General features: G+C 41.0%; 1 protein-coding gene across 4 annotated transcripts in view; it reads left to right on the top strand.

The window, feature by feature from the left end:
* arnt2 (aryl-hydrocarbon receptor nuclear translocator 2) overlaps window positions 1-23,420 on the top strand; it is a 70,976-nt gene extending 47,556 nt beyond the window's left edge. For 2 of the 4 annotated variants that reach the window (XM_085165255.1, XM_085165274.1), the window contains 10 exons: window positions 862-996; window positions 3,156-3,230; window positions 8,505-8,656; window positions 11,788-11,860; window positions 12,195-12,318; window positions 12,931-13,033; window positions 13,205-13,346; window positions 14,724-14,874; window positions 21,318-21,463; window positions 21,628-23,420. In XM_085165255.1, coding sequence (XP_085021381.1) covers window positions 862-996; window positions 3,156-3,230; window positions 8,505-8,656; window positions 11,788-11,860; window positions 12,195-12,318; window positions 12,931-13,033; window positions 13,205-13,346; window positions 14,724-14,874; window positions 21,318-21,463; window positions 21,628-21,726 — 1,200 coding nt within the window. In that variant the 3' untranslated portion in view covers window positions 21,727-23,420. The remainder of the gene's footprint in view (window positions 1-861; window positions 997-3,155; window positions 3,231-8,504; window positions 8,657-11,787; window positions 11,861-12,194; window positions 12,319-12,930; window positions 13,034-13,204; window positions 13,347-14,723; window positions 14,875-21,317; window positions 21,464-21,627) is intronic. The other 2 variants (XM_085165265.1, XM_085165279.1) reach the window with 1 other exon arrangement.
* Window positions 23,421-25,169: the final 1,749 nt, after the last annotated feature.

The following is a 25,169-nucleotide window of genomic DNA, read 5'->3' as shown; positions in this document are numbered from 1 at the left end:
CACAGGGGTCTGAAAGTTGACTCAAAAGTGTTCTTAATGAATGTGGTCCCACCTGCCTTTATAATCATCCTCACCTCATGCGCCATGATTTTGCATGGAGCTCTAGACTGAAGGCGATTGATGTTGGTTTGATATTTTTTTCCATTCACGAATAAGTTGCCACCTTCTCACCCAACAAGCACTTTCTATCCGCTTTTTCCTATCGAACATTCATACGGAGAGCAACTTTGGGTTAATATTTTGTCCGAGGATATTGGGCATGCAGACTGGAGCAGCCAGGGATTTTTCCCTGAGCCACCCCCAAGTTTACAGCACCTGAAATTCCCAGGCGGTTTCTATCCAAATGCTAACCAGGCCCGACCCTGCTTAGCCTCCGAGATCAGACAAGCTCAGGCGTGCTCAGAGTGCTATGCAGGTCTACAGTATTGTCCCTGACGTCCTTTGACGGCTCTTTTGTCTTGCCCATAGTGGCGCAGAGGAAAAGAAATCAATTCTGTGATCAATTTTGATGTATATGCCTAATATTTTGATATCAGGAGTATCAGTAATTGATTTATTGTCATCTTTGGGGCCAGAATCCTGGCTGTGTTATATTGGATCAAATATTTATTTCACTTAGTGACATGTAAATCAATTTGTAACTTTTACGCAATGTGTTTTTTCAAACTTTTGGTTGATATTGAATCATAAATATTTTGTTCTTTGTTTTCACTGAAGCACTACAAATTGCTTAGTTTTTCTCTTTACCACGTTTGGCAGTCAGATCACCAAATAGAAGGTTGTAATAACCCCCATTAACCTTCTTGAATCTCTTCTTCATGCACCTAAATGGCGTTAAATGTGTGTGTGGGGCTTCCTCAGGTGACCAGCTCTCCAGTCTCAATGGATATGAATGGCCTGTCAGTTCCCACAGAGTTCCTGTCACGTCACAACTCTGATGGTGTCATCACTTTTGTGGATCCACGCTGCATCAGTGTCATTGGTTATCAGCCTCAGGTCAGACTTTGTACTATGAATGTCATGAAAACTTATAAAGACGATAGAGCTGGGCGATAGAACGATAACGATATGTATTGCGAAATAACCTTTTCTCGATAGAAAAGTTAAACTATTGCGATAGACCTCGCCGCTCTTGTCCTCTTAAAAAAAAAAAAAAAGAACAGCCAGTCCAAATTAAGTAGCGCAGAGCCGAACCAATCACAGCCGCAGCGTCACGTCACGTGACTTGTTACGTACAGCACAAGTGCCAAGCCGCACATGTGTATTTGTTTGGGAAGCAGCCAGCCGCCGTGCCGCCCGGGTAATGGAGGAAATGAGTGCGCCGACTAGAGAAAAATCAACCGAGAGCGTGAGCGAAGGTTACCGAAGAGAAAACAGATGATGGTTCCAACGCCGGAGAGATTGTCGAACAGAAGAGCCACAGAAGTTCTGTAGTGTGAAGGTATTTCGGCTATTTCAAGTCTGACAAAAACAGAGTAGCGCGCACTGTAAATGTGCCGAAAGCAAGTCTGGAAATACAATAAAGCGGTGCATGCTCAATCTCTGACTGGAAGCGCTGATTCATCATTCGGCTTTTGTCAGATATTGATATTGACAAAAGTTAGTCAATTTTGTTCTTCTGTAAAACAAACTAAGATTTATTTTTAGAATTAATATTTTGTTTCTAAGTGGAATTGACAGTTTAGTCTGTTTTGTTTGTTCTGTTTTGAAACTTAAACTTTAGCGGCTGCCTTTTGTGTAGTTTGCAATATTTGCCTTTATTTATCTGAAAAAGTCTCATGTTCCTTAAGTACATCTACCCTGTTGAACTTATTATGGGAAATAAATATTTAAATCAAAACAAGCTGCTGATTATTTCACATTTTACTTGTGAGCAACGGCACATTTAAATCTTACAAATATCGTTATTTGGCTTATATCGTGATATCGTTATCGCCTGAAATGAAAAAAACATATCGTGATATGAAAAAAATCTTATGTCGCCCAGCTCTACAAGACGACAGTTGTGTTATCATGTTGTTAATGTGTTTTATGCAGTGTAAAATAATGCAAAATAATGCATCGTAAAAAAATATTAAAACGGTATTTGGTGAGACACAAACAGGATTTATCAAAGTTCAGTCCTGTTAGTTTCAACATGCCGGTTGTTGTGTGCTAAAAACAATGGCCACCAGGCCAAAGTCTTGACTCGATCAGCGTTAACCCCGCCCCCTGAGTTTGATGAGTAAGGTTGACAGATAAAATAAATTTATGGTGAGACCTGAAGGAGTCAACTGTGCCAAAATGAAATGTGTCATTAATTAATTAATGTGTTTAAAAAATTTATTAATTATTTCCCATTTTAATTAATTATTTAATGGTGTATTTAATTAATTAATTAAATGTGTTAAAAAATAATTAATTATTTCCAATTTTAATTAATTATTGCCACACTTAATTAATTATTTAATGGTGTATTTAATTAATTAATTCATTATGGCAGTCCTGGCATTCCATAAGTAAGTCACCAACAGTGACCATTAGATTTTAACTTTCATTCACAGTCCTCCCACAGTCCAAAGACATCCTTGTTAATTTCATTGATTATTTGAAATTAGGGAGATTGCCTATGTATGAATCTAAGCGTATGCAGGTGTCTGTCTTTGTTTGCCTTGTGGATGGACTGGAAGATGTACCCTGTTTCTCACCCAGTGACATCAGGCATATTCTCCAGCCCTGCCATGTCACCGAAGAAGATGAGCGGTTAAGAAAATAAATGGATGGATGATTGATGAGTGACCCAGCACAACACTCAAGAATTGTTTTACAAAAGTACAAACAGGAAGAAGGAGAACAGAGAATTTACGTTCATTTCACGACTACTTGCTAGTATAGACTTTTATTGACTGCTTCTCCTGACTGACTTAAGAAATACAACTGAGTCATCTGTTTGTTATATTAGGATACAAAAACACATCCTGTTTGTTGAAGGTCATCTCACTCTAATATAACTGTTATATTGTTGTTGATATTTTTTCTTTTTAGTCGCTTTATTCAAATATAATTACATCTATAACATCTGCCATGAAAAGAAATGCATACACTCCGAATTAATTTGGTATAATTGATAAAGCAAGAATAAGCTCCTAACAGCTGACTGTTGTCTTGTCCTTCAGGACCTGCTGGGGAAAGATATTCTGGAGTTCTGCCATCCTGAAGACCAGAGCCACCTGAGAGAAAGTTTTCAACAGGTAAGACTGCGCTGTAGCTTTTTCCTTAAACGTAACACTTCTGTTAGGTCTTTCTGTACCCATTCACCGTCAGCAGAAGAAGCTTTTACATCAGATTACCTGGGCTGGCAGGGAGGATATAAACACAGCTGAATACATTCTTAGAGGAAATTTGGATATTACTTTGAAGCAGTCATTAGAGGCTCATCCATCCATATTCATGAAGCTCTTTCCTGTCAGCATCAGTCATCCAACATGTTTCATTCCTAGACGAACACGTTTTTTTCATCTGCTGTGGATTTTTCCATGTGTTCCTGTTTCCTTTGAGCTTAGCTCAAACAATGAAACACAGCAGTTGTGGTGTTTAGTTACTGATCACTATCACAAGTACAATACAAACACTTGATCAGGAAAGGTCAGGCTTGATCAGTCTAAGATAAGTAATGGGGAGAGGAGAAATCCAGTAACACACAAATACAAAGTACATCAACAACTCTTTTACAGACACAGTGATCCATAAGCTGTCTCTCTGCAGATGATTGGGTTTACTGATCGTGTATTGTGCTTATGTCGACCACTTTTTCATTTCTCTGTCACAAGTAAAACTGATTGTGATCATGTAGAGGCTTAACTTTAATTTTCTGAAAGGTTACATACTCTAGTGGAATATCATAACTTGACTTGGTGATTAAAACCTTTGCCTCTAACAGAGTTCTAGGCCTAACCCATTGGTGCATAGTTCACATAAATTCGGAAAACATCAAAGTGTAAGTTTTCCAACTACCGCTCTCTACTATGGGGCACATTTGTGGATGGATGCAGAGGAAACACTCCACATGCATGGACACATGGACTTGGATTCTAAGAAAAGCCACTAACGATACCTCCAACAGGGTTAAGATCCCAAACTTCCAAACTATGATTGTATTATGAGTTTGTACTACTTGTACAAAATCTTTTCTGATAAACTTACCGTATTTCCTGGACTACAAAGCGCACCTGAATATTAGCCGCACAAGCTAAAATCAGGGGAAAATCCTGTTTTGTATATACATTAGCTGCACCTGACTAAAAGCCGCAGGTGTTTCAATGTTGACTTATCATATGTAAGAGAATATGCACAAAGCGAATTGTCAGGAAAGAGATGGCTGTTTGGAGACACACCCCTTTTATTAATATTTAGAAAAACAAGTTATGGGTACATATTTGCATAACTCTTTAGGTATATGTACAAGTAGCGGTAATTACAAGTACCAAACATGTACTGTGCTTCATAAATGAGTAACAAATGTAGTACATAACAATAACCTACAGCACACCAGAGAAATAGATTCGGCCTACCTTTTAGGCTCAGGTGCAGTGACACGGATTTAACAAGAAGAAAAGTCAGTCATTCACCACCATCTTCCTGCGCACTAAAACCACCAAAGTCCTCTTCTCCAGTGTCGGATACGAACAGGCGCTCAGGATGGCTACGTCATCCACTCTCCGCTTCTCTCCTTCGTTGTCACTTTCAAAACCAAAGAAATCCTCGTTGTCAGTGTCAGAGTCGAACACCCTCTGAAGGGGTCCAGCCCTTCGAAATCCGTTGGTGATCATGGATGTTTTCACACTTTTCCACGCTGTCAGAATCCACCGGTGGAGTTGAGCATAACTTGCTTTTTGCAAGTTTATCGCCGCTCGTCATCCACGCCTCCCACTGAACGCGTAGCGCTACTTTGAAGTTTGTTTTTCGCGCTACTTGTACGGCACTATGTTGCCTGGCGGATGGACATGTGACCAACATACCACTCTTGAACCCCGATACTGTGTGTCTGATCACATGCCCTTCCGCCAGGCAACGTAGTGCCGTACAACAGCGGAACAAACAAAACAAATCGTCTTACGATATGACAAAAATCATGGACAATCCTTAGAAAAGCCGCACCTGACTAAAAGCCGCAGGGTTCAAAGCTTGTGCAAAAAGCCCGACAATTACGGTAATTGCCCCTCTAAGAATTGCGTGTACCAGGGATCCCTGTGGTTATGTTGTTGGGGGGGCTTTCTCCCATGGCAAATTAGTCCTTGCTGAGGGACAAGACAAAGAGCGATTCAGTAGACCGCTATGAGTGAAAAATCAAGGGAACAATTCTGCTACCCTGCCCTGGAGCCAGGCCTTAGCTGGAGACGCTGTAGGAGTCTGTGCAGTGTATGCCAGGTGATTGGCAATGGCGGGGACCCTGGCGGACTGATCCCCAGCTACCGAGACAAGTGATTAGGACATAAATTGTCACCTCTGTGGTGGGAAAGAACCTGAGCTAGTTGGTTGAGAGGTTGAGAGGTACTGGCTAGATAAGGTCTGGCTCACCTCAACACACCTGGACTCTGGATCCCGGTTCTGGATAGAGTCTCCTGGAGAGAGGCTGGAATCTGTCCAAGTCTGGAGTTGCCCTTGGGGAGAGGCAGCGGGCTGGGGTGGGTATCTTGGTATCTGCTCGGCTTCCTGCTTGTATGTTTGCATTTATTCTGGTGGACAATAGGGTTTCTTACCTGCACCTTCAGGTTGGGCAACGGCCCTGACTTCCTGCCTGTGCTTATGTGCTGAATGACAGTTCAGAGTACCCGGCCTTCTTGTAGTCCCGGAGTGGGGTGCTTGAGGGTGCCCCACCTGGGGACTCTGCCGTCCTATTGGGAGACTTCACAACTCAACTGAGGATTTTGTCAGGCAGTGGACCTCCTTAATCCCACTGACACGTCTTCCATAGAGGAAGCAGAATCTGGGGACTAGGGGGATGACTTGTCCATCGCTGGGGGTGAGGTCACTGAGGCAGTAAAACAACTCCTTGGTGGCAGGGCCCATGGAGTGGATGAGGTTCACCCTGAGTTCTTGAAGGCACTGCATGTTGTAGGGCTGTCTTGGTTGACACGCCTTTGCAATGTTCTGTGGAGATCTGGGGCGGTACCTTTGGATTGGCAGAACAGGGCGATGGTTCCCATCTTTAATAACAGGGACTAGAGGGTGTGCTCCAACTAGAGGGGGGCCACGCTCCTCGGCCTCTCTGGGAAAGTCTATGCATGGGTGCTGGAAAGTAGAGTGTGTCCGTTAGTCAAACCTCAGATACAGGAGGGACAATGTGCTTTTTGTCCAAATCGCGTAACACTGGAACAACTCCTCAGCCTCTCAAAGATACTTGAGGTTGTCTGGGAGTTTGCCCAACCAGTCTGCATGTCGTGAACTTCGAGAAGACGTTTTACAGTGTCCCGTAAAGTATTCTGTGGGAGGTGCTTCGGGAGTACGTTAGGCCTGTTGCTATGGGCCATATATCAACCGTTATACAATCTCTGCAAGAGCTTGGTCAGCATTCCCAGCAATAAGTCGGACTCGTTCCCACTGGGTGTTGGACTCCGCCAAGCTGCCATTTCTCACCGATTCTGTTCATAATTTTAATGGACAGAATTTCTAGGCATAGCCAAGTGGCAGAAGGCTTCCACTTGGTTGGTCTCAGATTCTCACCTCGGTTTTTTGCAGTTGATATGGTTCTGTTGGTTTCATCAGGTGCTGGCCTTCAGCTCACACTGGAATGGTCCAGCCAAACAGCAAAAATGAGACCCCGGACATGTTGGAGACACTATATCTCTTGGCTGGCTTGTTAACCCCTCGGTGTTCCCACAGACAAGCTAGAAGAGATGGCTAAGGAGAGGGAGGTCCGGCCTTCTCTGCTTAGGCCCCCACAAACCAGCCCCCGAATAAGCAGAACAAAATGGATGAATTTAATTGTTCCCTCCCTTCTCACACAGGCAGTGTTGTTATCTCAGTCACCAGTCTGCATTTGGGCAGGTGTTTTTGTGGTCAAATTATCTAAAAGTTATCAGACAGAATTATCAAGTTGCATAATCTGACTTTCATGTCTGAAACCACGCAAACATAAAAGGGTAATTCACAAGTATATGTACTTATGATGTACGTACGTCAATAAATGATCAAAATACGGGGTAGAAACACCTTTTGCTCAAAGTTATTGGGTGAGGACTCTGAGATCAATAATGATCACCTCCAAAGATCAAAGAAAATCTTCCCATATTCTCTACCACAGAATGAGAAAGACGTCACTTTATTTCTGTGTTTACAAAGTTTAAAAATCAGCTTTGTGACAAATGGATACCGGATCATGCAGATTAAATAACGTAATGAAGTAAAGTTTAATTCTCTAAGTGCCCAATAAAATAGGCCGGAGGGACCGGACGGACGGGGAGGGATATCTGGTAACTTCTTTATTTGATTTTGAGCATGTGGTTTATTGATTGATCTCATTGATAAAGCCATGTGGTACATTTCACTTTGTGATGTGGTGCATTTGTTTTGATAGAGACACCCCAGTAAGCAACAACATATCACTGAGTTTTTCATGGCTGGATTTTACAAGATGAAAATGTTTTCGTCTCCTCTTTCCTCCCCATGTCTGTTGGGGGTGGAAACTAATCCTGGGCTACTCTGGCCTCCCTCCATCCCAAAGTCAACTTGGATGCATTTCACATTGAGAAGAATTGGAGAGCTTTCATTATTCAGACTATAGGCCGAGTGATTTCCTCAGAGAAAGGAAACTTGGGTCACACTGAAAGCATTACTACGACAGCTCAACTCAAAACCTTATTATTAAATGACATTTTAAAACAGCTGCAAATGATATATTTTAACATTCTCCTGCCAGATCAAACTGATTTCCTTGACAACTTGAAGCACTTAGATGGAATAAATAGGTTCCCCCTTTTGTTCTTGGCCTGGTGAATACTGGCATGCTAAAATGGTATAATTACATGCTTGATAGCAGGAAGGCTAATTGAAGGTTTCACACTCCCTCAACTGCAAATTTAAAGTGAATTGTTCTGAGATGAAACACAAAAAAGGCTGTTGTCATATTATTTTGATTTTTTGACACACTTGTCTCCAACTCACCTGATAAATGGTAAATGGCCTGTATTTGTATAGCGCTTTACTTGGTCCTAAGGACCCCAAAGCGCTTTGCACTACATCCAGTCATCCACCCATTCACGGCAAGCTACATTGTAGCCACAGCCACCCTGGGGCGCACTGACAGAGGCGAGGCTGCCGGACACTGGCACCACCGGGCCCTCTGACCACCACCAGTAGGCAACGGGTGAAGTGTCTTGCCCAAGGACACAACGACCGAGACTGTCGGAGCTGGGGCTCGAACCGGCAACCTTCCGATTACAAGATGAACTCCCAACTCTTGAGCCACGATCGCCCGTAAAACACGGTCAATGCTGTATTAAATTGTGATTGTCTTGCTTCTGTAGGTGGTGAAATTGAAGGGTCAGGTCCTGTCAGTGATGTATCGTTTCCGGATGAAAAACAGAGAGTGGATGCTGATCCGAACCAGCAGTTTCACCTTTCAGAACCCATACTCTGACGAGATCGAGTACATCATCTGCACCAACACTAATGTGAAGTATGTTCTTTCTGTGTTCCACTACTTATCTAATAATGTAATGTATTAAGACCATCAATCAAAACGGCTACAGTGGGGGGATAAAAGGAGAACTGTAAAGAGTTTGAAGCTCCAGCAACACTGGTAGTAAAAGAAGAGCTTTATTACTTGACCCGTGTGTTTCGGTCTGTGGCCTTCATTCATCAATTGTGACAAGATGCCCAGCACCATGTTTATGACCCACTACAGGGGTCATTTTAACTCCCTGATATCTTAAAAGTGTATTTAACTCTGTTAAGTTAAAACCCCATCCTCTCCTTAATGATTTAGCCTAAAATGTGCTCATTCATGAATTAGTGAATTCTGGGGTGGATGGAAAAAATTATTGTTTACACATATTTTGACACAAAATATGTGTAAACAATAATTTTTTCCATCAAAAGGAGCCAAAACTAGCTACATAAATATATGTTAGATAAAACATGAATAATTACTGCAGGGCCTGATAGGTCACGGGTTGAAGTTTGAGACCGATCAGAGCGAGTCAGAATGAGGGAGTGTGTCAAACTAGATTAAACAAATGAACTTTTTCAAGGAACGACATTACTACTAATGTAACCTTGAGGGTTTTTAAAGTTGCTAATAAAATTTTGACCTCATCTTGTTGCAAGATGGGATCAAAATGACCCCTCCTGATGGCTCTAGTGTCAAGAATGGCTTCTTCACAGTCACCTTTCCATTGACACAATTTATGATTCAGTGAACAGCAGATGGATCAGCTGAAAGGCCAGATGTGTCTCTAAAGTCCTGTTGCTGAATTTCATTTGCCTATTCCTTAAGGACCTGAAATTCACATACTGTTTTAGGCCTGCCGCTTTTTCTGTTGTCCTCCATAGACACAGGTTACTCAAATTTTACTGCATAGCTAGCTGACACGTGACACGTTTTGACTAAGGATGCAACGATACCAATTTTTTCAAACCGATACTTGGATCTGAGTACTTGCCGATACAGAGTACAAAAAACGATACTTCTACCACACACACACACACACACACACACAAATACAATGAATTGGAAGACAGGTTTTATTATATTCCCTGTCGATAAAAAATAAAATCTTAATAAAAATGACCACAAAAAAATTTCAAGTGAAAAATAAGCACTTCTGTTAAATTATTGCAGAGTCTCCACATTGTAATTTAACAAAATATCACTGAACTATTGGCACTGTCTCGAGCTTTCAGAATAATAAATAAACACTTCTGTTTGGAATAAAATAAATACAAATTAGGTTTGAGAATAAAATAAACTTTTAAATTGTTGCAGTGTCTCCATATTGTAAACAAACAAACAAAATTATTATTATTAAATAAATAATAAATAAAATAATAATTGGCCCCCTAGTGGCCAATCTAAAAAACTACAACAGAAATGACAAGCCACCCTCTGATTAATGAAATAAGCTAGTATCGGTTCATGGTATTGGTTAACTTTTACGAGTATGAGTACACACACATTTTACAGTATCTGCCCCGATACCCGATACCAGTATCGGTATCGGTGCATCCCTAGTTTTGACTATAGCTCTTTGGGAATCACCTTCTTGATGTTCAACTAAGGAAATGGGAAGAAATGATGTGTTTTTGGAACAGGCTAAATGTTACAAAGCCTAAAGTTAGAATTTAAAAGTGATTCTTTGATAAGTTGTCATTCATTCCTTAATTTGAATTAACAAAAGGGGAAATAAATCTGAACATGAGTGAAAAAAGCTGCCATTGCCCGAAGAAGAATACAGAAAGAAAGTCAGATAGCCTGGAGAACATCACTATAAACATCACAAGAAAGTCTGGCTCCTTCAAAACATTAAGGGTCTCTTGACTGTAACAAGCAGAGTCTGTTTTTTGCCCTCCTGTGTGGTTGTACAGAATATCTGCTGTACTGGTCCTTTGTTAAGATTAGTAAATAGTGGACTCGTTAGGCTAATATTAGCTCGTTTCTTCACTGCTGACTCTGCAGACAGGCTGCATCAGCGCAGGAATGTGGAGGAATGGAGTTCACAGTGTTGTCAGACACTCCCCTCACTTCTCTTTTTAAAGATAAAAACTGCACCAGTGGGTCGGTGTTGTTCATCTAATTTATTTGCACTGGTCTAATTTCAGCTCAGGCTGGTCAGTGAGTGCATGGAGCTGTCAGTTATATTCAGACTAGTTTAATAAGATCAATCAAGGTCATGTTGTCTTATCATAAATGTAATAAATGCTCAACCAGCCAATGTTACACCAAACCAACGTCCTTCAGCTGACGATGGTGTTAGTTACAGAGTAACAGAACAAGGGATTTTTAACATTGTGATTCTAAACATGCTAATTTTCTTTTGAAAACAAATAATTTCTATTTGCACATATTAACAATTATTTCATTAAAAAAACAGTTTTTGACATATCGAGTGAGAAGAAATGATTATTACTCATCTTGTCAGCTTGTATTTCCTCTTCCTGCTGTGGAGATGATCCAGCGTTTATTAAGGCTTTCTGACTGAAGTGAAATCAAATAATGCTGCAGTGCAGCGACCCTTAACCTGAGGATGGAGCTAAACTGAATAATGATAAAGTCTCTACAGAGCACTTTGAATAATCCTATTTCTTTACACCAATCACTTGTCAATTGTGATGACTGTTTTATGAAGTCTGGGATGGATTATTCTCTGTTTTCCTTTCATAAAGCAGAGAATAACGGAAGCATCGATCTATCATTATTTAACAGATTCTCTCATGAAGAAATCATGTATCACTCAGTCACAATGTTCTTTAGCAAAATGTACTCATGAGTAAATCGCACTGCTGTGTGTCGACACACACACTGCGTGACTGAACATTTTGCTGGCAGCCTTTGGACTCGCTGTTCGTTGTAGGTCTTCTTCAACAGAGCAGGATGCTGAGTTGAGGGTTCTCGAGTCTTCAGGAGAAACATGTTTGTATGTTTGTCAACAACCTAAAATACTGACATGAAGTCTTTGGCTGTGCCTGTACTTTATACTCTATATGAATATTATTATTTTTCTTATTGTATTAAATTTAGAGTTGATGTAATTGATCATTACATCATGTGGTGAGTACAACATGTGTCTAAAGTGTTTGTGGTGCTTTCAGGCAGCTACAACAGCAGCAGGCAGAGCTCGAGGTCCAACAGAGAGATGGACTGACTGCCTACGATCTTTCCCAGGTAACCTCTCCTTTGGGATTCGATGTAATTAGACCCAGTTATTGAAGCATTTTGAGGGTTTTTATGTGAAAGGATTTACATAAAAATCGGACATTTGTGGCTTCCTGTTTCCATTGTTTGTGAGGTGACAAACATGACAGCAGTGAGGTGAACTGAGATGCTGACGTTGACAGTGTTTGATAAGAGAAACCTCGGCAGCTTGTCTTCATGTTGTCTAGGTTGCAGTTGTTTTTTTTAAATATACTTTTAAACCAATCAGCATCCAGCCTGAGATGTGTTTACTGCATTTTTTTGTTGGTTAAATCGTGCCTGAAACGCAAAACTGTACCCTCAGGTCCCCGTGGCCAGCGTCGGCAGTGGAGTTCATGAGGCTGGAAAAAACATCGACAAGACAGAAGCCCTGTTCTCCCAGGAAAGAGATCCACGTTTTGCTGACATGTACACCAGCATCTCCGGCTGTATGACACACACACACACACACACACACACACACACACACACACACACACACACACACACACACACGTGTGTATTTATATCCTTGTGGGGACATGTCACCCTTTCCCTGGCTGCTTTTCACAACCCTAACCATCAAAAATGACCTGACCCTGACCATAACCTAATTGTAACATTTTGAGGCTCAACAATGCTTTCAAACTCACGGGGACCGGGATTTTGGTCCCCACAATTATAGTAAACTTCCAATTTTAGGTCCCCACAAAGATGTTAATATCGCACACACATCTGCTGTTTAACAGGACAAACTGGACCACATTTCTGTTGCTGGTCAGTGAGACACGGCTTATTTGTTGCAGTGATGAATCACCTGCGCAGACAGAAAAAGCTCCTGGCCTCTCAGCTTGACAAACTCCAGCTGTTGTTAACGGGAGACGGACACACCGTCTGTTTGTTTCCCTGCATCACTAACTGAGTACATGCAGGGCCTCATGGCAATGACATGCAGACAGTTTGCAAGTGCACAGCACAGTTAGGTGTTAGCAGAGGCTTCAAACCCATTATTAACTTCATGGTGTGATCATCTATTGTTTGTTCTCTGTCCATGTGTGAAGCGGGAGATAAGAAGATGATGGTTCCCTCCTCTACAGCCGGAGGACAGCAGCTCTATTCCCAGAGTTCTCCCTTTCAGCAGGGACATTCGGGCAAAACCTTCAGGTACATGTTCATGGTACATGATGTTCCTTGGACTGGGAACACTGGGAGCATCGTCTGGTTCTAATTGCACTGTATTCCTCCATAGAAAGGTGGAGTGTAACTGACCTGTTTTTGTTTCGTGCGTGTGTGTGTGTGTGTGTGTGTGTGTGCGTGTGCATGTTTTCGTGTAAGCAGTTCTTCTGTGATCCATGTCCCTGGTGTGAACGACATCCAGCCATCAGGTTCAGCCAATCAAAATCTAGCTCAGATCTCCAGGCAGCTTAATCCAGGCCAGGTAGCGTGGTCAGGGAACCGCCCCCCCTTCTCTGGACAGGTAACACACACTCTGACACGCACACACACTATTATTATGTGACTATGTGCGCTAAAATTGACCCTCACAACTAAATACTAACCCAAAGTTCTCAGTTTAAGAAACCAGGTCCTCACTTTAAAGACCTCGTAGCACCGTGTTGTCCTAATACAGCACACTGCTCTCTATTACTGATGGATAGTTGTGGTTGCTGGAATTTCTAACAGTGGAATGGAAGACACACACACACACACACACACACACACACACACACACACACACACACAGTGTTTATAAGTTAAATAAATACCTAGAATCAGCTGTTTCCATGGTTTCCCTGATCCTGACTCCAGTCTCTGGTGCTTGTTAACAGATGGACTTGTTGCCGTCTCTGTTTCACATTCTTGCTAAGTGACTCGCAGCATATGTTTCTTAATAGGCTCACCCGTCTTCCACATGCACTGCCACACTCGTCCGGTCGCTCCACTGGACTGAATTCTTCGTTCAGTCATCTCTACATGCACCTCAGAAAACAGCCAGATGATACAAGAAACACTGTTGGATGAAACAATCACAATCATTACCTAATAAGAGAAAAGGCCTTGTTCTAAATCTCCTGTTGCTGGGCAGCTACAACATTAAATAAGAACAAATACCTTAAAATACAAATACCTATCAAAGATGCAGTATATATAAGTACAATCATGTAATCACTAGTTTGTGATCTTGACTTTGACCCAATTTTCACCAAAAAGAAAATCAACTCGAGCTGCTCCATCGTATAAAATTTGATCAGGATACCTTGAACACTGTGGGGACTCTAACAGACAGAAGCTCTTACAATAAGCTCCTTACATATCATCCCACGAGCTCACGCTGTGTCATTATGTATCTCAGGAAAACTGGCAAAATGGAGAAGCAGTGTGTAAAGAAAGAAAACACGTCTCACTACTTCCATCAGAATTAAGAGGATAAGTAGTTGCCAGGTGCTGCTGATCAGAGGCAGATTATTAACTGTCATAGAAAATAATTTGTACTAAGTCATTTAGCTAGATTTGGATTCAAAGGCGGATAAATAAGTAAATTTATTATTCAGTATGTGTGAAATAGATGTATAAACAACCCTGGTTTGCTTTGTTTCAAGATTCAAAGCGTTTATTGTCGTGTTTGCAAAGTAAAAGCATTTCTCTGTACAATGAAATTCTTTCTCTGCTGTCCACACAGACGCAGGTTAATGTGTACAAATAGATCAAATACAAATAGCATTAATAAACAAACAAAAAATGAAGTGTTAAATAGATTTATGTGCAAAGAGCTATGAGCGTAATATGCTGGTTTGATATGTGCATAATTATTCTTACTGTTAGGTGGATTTTAACCTCTGTCTTTGTTCTAAAGTCCAGTAAAGCCCAGTCCAGTCCTTTTGGTATTGGTTCTGGCCACAGCTACCAGACTGATCCAGCCTCCTACAGTCCGCTGTCCTCCCCGGCCACTTCCTCCCCCAGCGGCAACGCCTACTCAGGACTGACAAACCGCAGCACAGCTTTTGGTAAGCACGTCTGTTTACCTCTTATTCTCATTGTGTTGTGTTTACATGTGTAACTTGGTCTTTACTGGCATGTTCACATCCTTTCATGTGGTACAAATAAAGGTACAGCCCACTGTTCCATGATTTTCATCCTCCCTCCACACGAGCTGCACAACAAGCGAGTTTCCACAGTCCACCATCTATCAAAGACAACATAAAAGCTCATTGTTACTTTCTTCAAATTGACTTGTTATTAAGTGATGATTAGTGACTATTTCACGGAGTATTTAAATAACAGTATGAATCTTCACTTAATGCCAGTCAAAAGGTTTTTCTTCCTATTAAAATAATGTTGTCTGAAAACATTTCAGCATTGAAAGCATTCGAAAAATAGAATGCAGAAGTGAATCGACTGTACAGTTCAGTTGTGTAATTGAAGAAAATAATTTGCAAGAAAAAAGACTTCTCTGCATAGTGGAAGCTGCTGAAGAAAGAAAGTGTTAGAGAGGCTGTAATGCTTCTTTGTGACAGCTACAGATGATAAAGTCAGACAGCTTCTCAGGACCTTATGATATAAACTCAGGAGTCCTGTTTGTGCTTGTTGTGACTGAACCTTATTAACCCTTTAAAACCGGTCAGAGCAGCACGCTCTGTTTTGCGTAACTATTTTTAAATCCCGGTAGCTCTGCAACCACGTGAGGTAGCACAATAATCTTTTTTGCATATGAAACCGGAGGAGTTGTACTTACATCTTATGCCATCAGCTTGTCCTCGGTCACAGTTTCCTTCCACATATAACTTTGCAAAAACTGCATAAAAAGCACTTGCAGCAACAAAAACATAATATTCCAGAAACACGCTTTGCCGATCCGATCAGCTGTTTGTAACACTTCCTACGTCCATCAGGCGAACTTTTGCATGTCCGCCATGACCTGCCTGAAACCGGAAGTGACGTCATTTTCGCGGAAATGTCGTTTTTTACCATCAGGGCCTCATGAGCCTATACTGGTGTTTTTAAAAGTTATGTTTGACTTTCTGACTTTCTGTGTGGTTTCTGGGATGCTTAGGACTCATATTGCACTGCTGGAAATAGTTTATTTTGATGCATATGCTGCTTTTTTGCAAATTTGCAGTATAATATTTATTTTCATTTTTCCTGCAGTATATAAAAATTGGTGTATTTCAAAATTAAAACTATGAAGACACTCAAAATAAATTTCCTGTGGTGGGAAACTAGTTTGTGCAACTTTTTTGTATTTACAGTTTTGAGGGATAAGCCTCTTAAATTTCTCTAACTAGAAATATATGTTAAAAAAACAAAAATGATTTTAAATTTGTTTGTAGTTTATTCCACTTTTTTGCAATTTATGTAATTACTATGCACTTAATGCAGACATATTATTAAAATCTGGGCTGTAATGGTTGTATTGATGTATATCAACTTGAAATGCTCCCAAAAATGGCTCCACAGCATGTAAAAATATAATATAAGCTCTGGCGGACTTGGTTCTATGGTAGGTCTTAAAGGGTTAAAGTGTGTTCACAGACTAACATGCCAGCAGAGTCTGGGAGGTGTGTCATTACTGTATTTGTACTAAGAGTGGAGGGTTTGAGGTAATCACAGGAAAGACTTTTATTCCATTATTCAGTGCTGAAGATGTCCCACATGTAGTTTCCAATAGTTCGCCTCTCCCAATAGGACATGTGAAGTGATGTTGGCTCCAACGTCCTGGACCGTCGTCCTCTCCATGTCAGCATACGTTTTTCTTCAACCAGATGTGTAGATGTAGATGAAGCAGCTGAAGGAATAAAAAGCTGTATGGATGGAGAAGAGGGAAAATGTGGCTCGTAGCAGGAAGAGCTTTGAGCTCTCAATAAATCGGAGCAGCTCTTTCCATTCAGTGGAATAGCTGGCTTACTGTGAACTAATACTTTGTATTTTAACCTTTTATACTGTTTGAGCCTCGACTGTATCTTAGGGGCCTAGTTTGAAGGATGTTTTCAGGTTTCTAACCCTGATGAGCAGGTTGTATTTCTTACCTCACAAATAGGCTCAAACATTAAGCCACTAATGTTTTACCAGCATTTCTACTTTTTATAGCATGTATCTAGGCAACCAGCATATGCTGAAAAAGTACTTACTGTCGGTGTAACAGGAGCTAAATAAAAAACATCCTAAAAAGCTTCACAAACTCTCTTCTTTGACACACATATAGAGAAAGGTCGTTCTGCCTCCGACACTTACTAGATGAAAAAGTCTGAAAGTGTCTTTACTGATGGAACTTTTTTGTAGAACATTTGCACATAGAGATGAAAGTACGATCGTTAAAGTTGCTTTCAAGATTTCAAAAGAAAGCATAAATCTTTACAACCATTTCCATAATGAACCAAACATAATAATCCAGATCTTGGTGCCATTTTCAGTCAGGAGGGAGGCAAACACCTGTTCACACCACTGTATGTGTGTAAAACACTACAGGCTACATGCAGTTACACCACAAGTAGTTTTAGCTTCAGCTTAGCACGATCCTTTAACATGGGCGAGCTGCAGCTCTGGAGGTAGAGCAGATCATCTACTGTTCGATCCCCGGCTCCCCCAGTCTGCATGCTAAGTATCTTTGGGCAAGATACTAACGATAAGTTGCATCTTCTGCATCCATGGGAGCACGAACATGCATGAATGTTAGCTAGAAAGCACTAAAAGAAGAACGTTTGTGTGAACAGGTGTAGAGCGCTTTGAATAGAAAAGCACAATATAAGAATCAGTCTGTTTACCATTTATCATGTTAATTGCAAGTAATGCTTATCATGTTGTATGTATCCTACAAAAGATCTGTATATTATAGATAATGGATTACCAACTTCAAGAAAAAACAATGATTGGTTGTCATGGCTTATTTTCCATATTCAGTTCAATTAAGATTCAATTTCCTGTCGTGGTTTTGAAGTAATTACATGGATGGGAAAACAGTGCAGACAGAACAGGAGTAGACTGATGTCTGACTGCTTTTCCAGCCACCATTCGTGGACATCAGTATTTTTACGAGCCACTTTAAAAGTGAGAAGAATAAGACAGCAGAGCTGCATCTGTTTGTTCTGTTCTGGTTTCCTGAGCTTTTTCCATGCTGAGATGTTGTGTGGTGTTTGCAGTGTTTAATAAGAATCTGTAGGTCTATTAATATTGTATTATTATTGTAGCTGCACCAAAGCCTGAAACGTGGACGTTCTTTGAAAACACATTAATGTGTAATTATGTTTTCCAACAAATTGATGCATTTTCCTAAACTTATAATTGAGCAGGTGCAGGCAGAGCCAGGATTGTGCTTTTAAACTGGGAGGACTAAGAAAACAGAACTCAGCTGACACCAGTCTGCAATATACTGGCATCTTTAAAGTATACAACATTTGATATGCCAACGCATCGACCGCTTTTTCAGTAAATTATTATCTTGTAAGATCTTCCCTTTTATTCTAGTTGTTTAAGCACACCGCCTTTCTTTAATTCACCTTTCTGTATGAGCCCAAATTTACACTGTTTATTGGAGCTTAGATAACAAGAACTGATCCTTTTGTCAAAAGATCTTTTGAGATGAAACCAGAAATGGTAAATGGCCTGTAATTGTATATCGCTTTACTCAGTTCCTGTGGACCCCAAAGCGCTTTACACATCCAGTCATCCACACATTCACACACTGGTGATGGCAGCTACATTGTAGCCACAGCTGAGGCGAGGCTGCCGGACACCAGTGAAACCAGTCATAAAAGGTTTCAGTAAGTAAAGCTGTGAAAGAATCATTAGCAGCACTTGTTTCCTCCTGGTCTCTGTGGGTCTGCTGCTTGTTGGTTTTGTTACTCTCACCATGGTTGTGCTGGTTCTTCAGAGGTGCTGATAACTGTGTTAAGATTACAGTTATTGACAAGAATAATTATGAATGAGGTTTTTGCAATGATGGAGCAGCCAGAGTCTAATAACAGGCTAAGTGGGGTACAAGAAATGAAGGTTTAATATTAGCACAAAAAAAAGAAAAATGTTGGCTCACCTGGGCTGATAATAGATTGTATTATTTAAAGTGACAAGACGTGAAAAAAAACATTGTATCGCATTATTTTGGTGGTTACCAAATGTAATTTTTACAGTTTTACTTTGAAAAACATTCATACGCGTTGCTATGACAACAACAACGCAGTTAGGTTGTACCGGATTGTAACGGAAAACGAGTCAATCAGAGTAGAGTCGTGGCGAGTCCTCCTGTCTTAACCTCATGCACCTGTTCGGTTATGACGGTGTCGGTGTTGCATATGTTGTAGATGTACATACGTTAGACATTTATGATAAACTGTCGCTGTGTGCTCCAGTTAATGTATCCACATCCATCCTGTTATGGGTTTTAAACTTATCTTTGTCTGACCCTTATCAACGGGTCTAAACACTCCCAAAGGGGCAGAGGCAAGTCCTGCAGTGTCCCCACCACATGCAGGCACAGAGTGGACTAATGTACCTGAATGTAGCATCCCCCATATCAGTTTAAATAAATACATACATCATAAAATATAGCGGTTGGGTAATACTTTGAAAGCGACCAGAGTTATTGGTCCATCAGGTTACTCAGAGTTGACATCAGACATCAGATACTGAACACAATTCAGTTTATCTTTCAAAGCTCCGACTCAATTTTCCATCTTTGGTAGATGCAACACGCCTCATTGGAAAATGTCTGATTTTAGTTGCACATCTCTCTTTAAAATCCACTATAATACAATCATTCCTTCTGAATCCACTGCTGTTAATGCCACAGTATGATTAAGCCTGTCCATCCAATCATCCAGTCTCTTCCATTTGTCCTTATCAGGGTTAGTTAAGCTATCCCAACTTAGGACCTTCTTCCTATGAGGCAAGCGCACCACATGCTGCCCTGATTAATACGACCCATCAGTAGTTAGCAGTGTTAATGTCGAGTCCATCTGTTTAGGCTGTAATGGAGCTTTGTGCGCCTTGAGGCAGCTGTCGTTGTGATTTAGTGCTTTATATAAATAAAGATTTATCTGAAATTGTTGCGTTTGGTCTTTTTCCTATAACATTAACGTGCCGCTCTAGGGCTATAGTAAAAAACTGACCAAACACAGTAGCTGCGTCTTATGGAGGAAAATCAGGAAACATACAAATAAATGCTCATCCTGTAGTGGGGGAAGCACCGTGACTTCCTGTGGAATAAGGTTGTGGTGAAGGGCTTACAATGGAGTGTGGTGTTGTTTTTAGATTAAAACACAAAATGTAACTACATGTTGGAAATCTCTTTGTTTCTTGTAGAATTTCATTTATTTTATTTTTTCTGTTGAAATCACAGCAGCATAGTTGGCGAGTTTCAATAATACTCCTGTTAACAGCAGCATTTCTCAACAGGGTTTGTGTCGGGCTTTTTTAGAATGAACAATCTTTCAACAAAGAATGTGTGCTTCCAAAAAACTAAAACTAAAACGAGCTTTATCTGAAAAGCATCTTATCTATCTTAGCATGTGGCCAAAACAGACAAACCTAAGCTGCTTAGCTTTGTTGGGTTTGGATTTTTTAAATATATTTATATTATATTGAGCAAGAGATTTGATCAAACAATGATGTTTTAGCCGAACAGCCAACTGAGATCATTGACATGATTTATTTGGGTTTTTTTAATATATTTAAGTATATTGTATGTACGTATTTAGCATAGAAGATAACAACATTGCTAACCATCCACAAACTGCTTTGGTAGGTGTGACAGGGCGTGGCCTGCAGTGCCGCTGCAGGGGAGGCCGACGCACCTGAGCGGCATAAAAAGTCTGTACTGGTCCTGTCAGTTGTTGTTGGTGATGTGTTCGACTGGCGGCAGGAAAGCTGCAGCCGTGTGTGGAAAACAGCAACCGGAACAATAAAGATGCTGAAAAGCAAAAAGGCCGTCGGGTCTGCTGTGGTTCATTTACAGTAGAGAGTTTTCAAATCCCGATCAAATGATGTCAAAGAAGTTCTTCTTGGATTTAAGATTTTTATTAAATCTTGTAATAAGTCGGTGCCTTCTCTACCATTATTAAATCCTGGAGCGTTTCTGCAGCTCCTTCCTCCCTGCAGCTGTCAGACTGCACAAACAGATGTTTACATCAGCGCTGTAACTGCACTGTTTTATCAACCGATTCACACTAGAACCAGGGTTTGCCTCTTATCTGCATTTAATTTAATTTAATTTAATTTAATTACGGTACAGGACTCTGTTTGTGGTAACCATCGTCCTCGATGTAAATATTTCTGTTCTGTTTGTTTGTATATTTGTCTTTCTTGCTGCTGTTACACCCAAATTTCCCCTTGTGGGACAATTAAAGGATTATTCTATTCTATTCTATTCTATTCTATTCTATTCTATTCTATTCTAAATGCTTTGTGCATCAAAGGATCTGTCAGAAATGTTTTCACGAATAAATAAATGTGGTTTCAGATGTGTCCGGTGAAAGCAGTCAAAGTGGAGCCCAGTTCCAGGGTCGCCCCAGTGAGGTCTGGTCCCAGTGGCAGAATCAGCATCACTCCCAGCAGACTGGGGAACAGCACACACACCCCAACCCTAGCCAGACAGAAGTCTTCCAGGTAATACTGAGGGAGACTGTCCAGCTGCTGGACTCTGTTTAGTTGGTCAGCCTTCCAGCTGCTGGCTGCTGACCAGTGTACACAGATATGTAATATGTCTGATAAGAGCTGTGTCCTCTGCACACCTCTAACCTCTGACTCTCCATCCCTGTGTGTCTCTGCAGGACATGTTACCCATGGCTGGAGATCCCACCCAGGGAACAGCCAACTATAACATCGAGGACTTTGCTGATCTCGGGATGTTCCCGCCCTTCTCTGAGTAATATCCGCCTTTCTCCATCTTGCTCCTGCTCAGAACTGGACTGATGTGTGCATTTATCTCATGTTCTGTCTCGTTTTTCTGTATAGCTAAATCACCAACACAGCCATGTTAGTCACGATGAATGTCTGGGTGGACATCGTCATTTGCACACATACAAACGTACAGTGCACTGTTGGTTAGGCTCCAGGGTCTGCAGTATGTACCAGTGAACATACCTCATCTCTGCAGAGAGGCGCCTCTCTGTCAGGCGTGAAGAACATTGCTCTGTTTTTGGTTCGCTCTCAAAAAGTGTCTAAAACTGCTTTCTGCGATTAGTGTTAGCAAAACCAGATTACAGGTACCTGTCAGAAATGATTGCTATTATATTAGATTTTATACTTCTATCTTACAGACTTGTGTGTAAATGGTCATTACTGACACAAGCTTTAGCTGCATCCATGTGGAAGACTGTAAAAAGTCGACTGCGATAACACTCGGCTAGCAAAGTCCCAGCACTCTTCTCATTTCCCTTTTTTGTAACCGTAAGTAAGCAAAGCATCCGTCTGATTTTGAGAACACTGCATACCTGTTGACAGCCACAAGTTATTGGCCAGGACACATTTTTTCTTCCTTTTTTCACTCTTGTGAGGACCATAATTTACAAAATCAGCATCTTGTTGTGCTTGATATAACTTATCAGGGTGGACACTCCAACTGTTGGTTATTAGGGAATAAATGCAAGTGTCTGGTATCTTTGCTCTGCCTCTGCGTTTAAGATCCGGAGCCTGTGGTCATCGTTTATACGGTGACAGTTCCTACACCAGCGTGGCAGTAACTTTAACCGGGTCTGTTTGCCTCAATTTTAGCTTCCATGTATCACTACTCAACATGAGAAAATGTCTCAGTGCCACACAAACGGCAGAATCACAGGTGCATAAAGGGTTGACGATGTCCACCTCCATCTGTCTGAAATGGCCTCTTGCACATCATTACCAACTCTGCCAAACAGCAGCGGGAGATGAGGCGCTCGCCTCCAGTTGATGCTGCAAACGCTCTCTCATCAACTTTATTGTATTACCCTATATGTAGTGATGTCGTAATCTCTAGAAAGAAAACTCGATGCGCCCATAGAAGGATTCTCTGTATACATAAAGCTAAATTTTTTACAAAAATCTCATTGCAGAAAGTTGCTAAGGCTTGAAGTGCACTTCATGAAGCTAACTGCTAATCACACCAGCCTGCTTTAAAAAGGGAAAAACCGCCATACCGTCCTAGCAAAGCGCAGTATAAACTAGTGTATTTGGTGTTCTTCAGCTCTCGCTACTTGAATTTATTACTTTATAATCTTTTCAACGATTAAGGGACTGACTAAAACTTTGTAGTGGGGGAGCTTTTACATGCTAGATTGTATACTGTCTCAGACAGATGGGAGAACCTTCAAACATCCTTTTGCTAAAGATCTCAAATTGATGGGTTTTGTTTTTTTATGTTGTTGTAAATAATGTGATTTTTATGTCGACTCGTGTTACTTTCACACAGTACATTTTTGTGTAGGTTTTAATGATATCGTGTCCAATGTGAGTGCATATTTAACTATTGGTATTTAGTTAGTAGGTTAATTGTACATTGAGTTCTAGATCTGTATAAAATGTGTAAATGTGACCCATAATTTTTGTGTAACAAATTGTGCTTGTGACAATAAATTCTTATTGGTTATGTGGCTTTTGTTAGAGGTTCCGTCTTTCTTTATTCAGGAGTCACTTCGCTCCTAACCCTTAACTAAATCATTTTATCATAAAAAATCTTTTCATATAAAACTGAACTGCAAAAAATAAACATGTCGATCGCCCTTTGAAGATCTCCCTCTGTATTTCTAGTCCCTCTCTGCTCTTGGAGTCAGGTTGCTGAAGACCAATCAGTTATGGACAACTGGAGTAGAGGTAGGGCTGGGTTTTGTTTTTTAGCCACGTCCTAAATGGGACAATTTACAGTTAGCCTCGGAAATACAGATTAGTCTGGACCAGGGGTCGGCAACCCTGGGCACGCGTGCCAAAGGGTTAACTGATGGCACGGCCATAGCTGGACTGGCCATCGGGCATACCCGGCATTTGCTCAGTGGCCCAAGGATTTTTTATTAATTTTTATGTAACGCTATAAACAATGAAAGGTGTTGGATTGGCCAGATGCTGGCCGGTGTGTAAAAATAACTCAGTTGTTTGGTGGTGGCATCGCGGCGCTTCCACAGATTCAGTAAAATTAACAAGTGGTGGAGGCCAGCAGGTGGATGAGGGAGATCGGAGAAGAGACCCGAGGCGGCCGCCGGTCCGAGCGTCAGGTGAACTGAACTTCAGGTAAGAAGTTATGAGCTGCAGTCTATGTTGGTCAGATATAAACCAAGTTTAGGTGGAGTTTATTTTCGTTGTGCTGACTTTTTACAGTCAGTTACAATAACTCGTACTGCTACTAGCTAGCACGACGGAGTTTCTATACAGCTGGGTGGGTGCTATGATGTTACTGATAGTGAACTTTATTTTATTCATAAGGTTAGTTAGTAGAGCTGCCAACCGTCCCGTAAAAAACAGAATCGTCCCGCATTCAGAGAAAATATTACGCGTTTCGTGTTGAGCTGAGAGGGGACGGATTTCAGCTACAATGAAAAAGACACAAAGCTGGATTTATTCTGTCTTTGCTGCACAGCTGCCTCTTCTTCTCTCATTCTCCCCCCTCCCTCTCCTGTTGCTACTTCAATCATGAAAACTGATCAATGATCAGCTGATCAACTTTTCTCTCTTGTTTGTTTATCGCCCACTTTGCGCCAGAAAGAGGAAACCAGCAGATGTCGCGCTAAACAACAGCAGCACGTTTAAGCTTGATCAGCTGTTGTTAGAATTTATTTAATATTAATTTCTAGTATCAGCTGATGTTTGCTGGAGCCACAGCTGTAAAGCTGCTGGTCATGATGGTTTGGATATGTGGTGAGAGGGAAACATGAAGATGAAACCAGGAGATGTCCTTACTGAATCATCAGAGCTGAACAGGTGATGGAGAAACAGGTTTACCTTTTAGGTGACATGAATGAGTTGAAGTTATGAACTGTTTCTGAGAGACAAATAACACCAGGATCCTTTTTTAGGTAGCTGACAGCTGGTAACTGTGCAGGGGCGGGTCTAGCAAAGTGTTGCCAGGGGGGCAGGTAGGGCATTAACAGGGAGAGGGGGGCACAAAGAAATACTTTCTTATTCTCATTTAAAATGTCTAATTATCTGAATCTTACAACCAAAGTTTTTATCTGATGTAAAATGTATAGAAATCATACATATACCAACAAGACTGTACATCACTGTCACCACAGCGTTTGTTTTCATTCAAAGGCTTTATGGCTTTAATACCTGGGGGGTCGGTCTCTAGTCAAAATGCTCGGGCTGTTTTTTTGTCCCAGTCCAGCCCTGGACACGACACGCAGTG

This window comes from Neolamprologus multifasciatus, chromosome 1 (genome assembly GCF_963576455.1).
Source record: "Neolamprologus multifasciatus chromosome 1, fNeoMul1.2, whole genome shotgun sequence".
NCBI classification, from domain to species: domain Eukaryota; kingdom Metazoa; phylum Chordata; class Actinopteri; order Cichliformes; family Cichlidae; genus Neolamprologus; species Neolamprologus multifasciatus.
The sequence above is the reverse complement of the archived record's forward strand: the minus strand, read 5'-3'. Positions and strand labels throughout refer to the sequence as shown.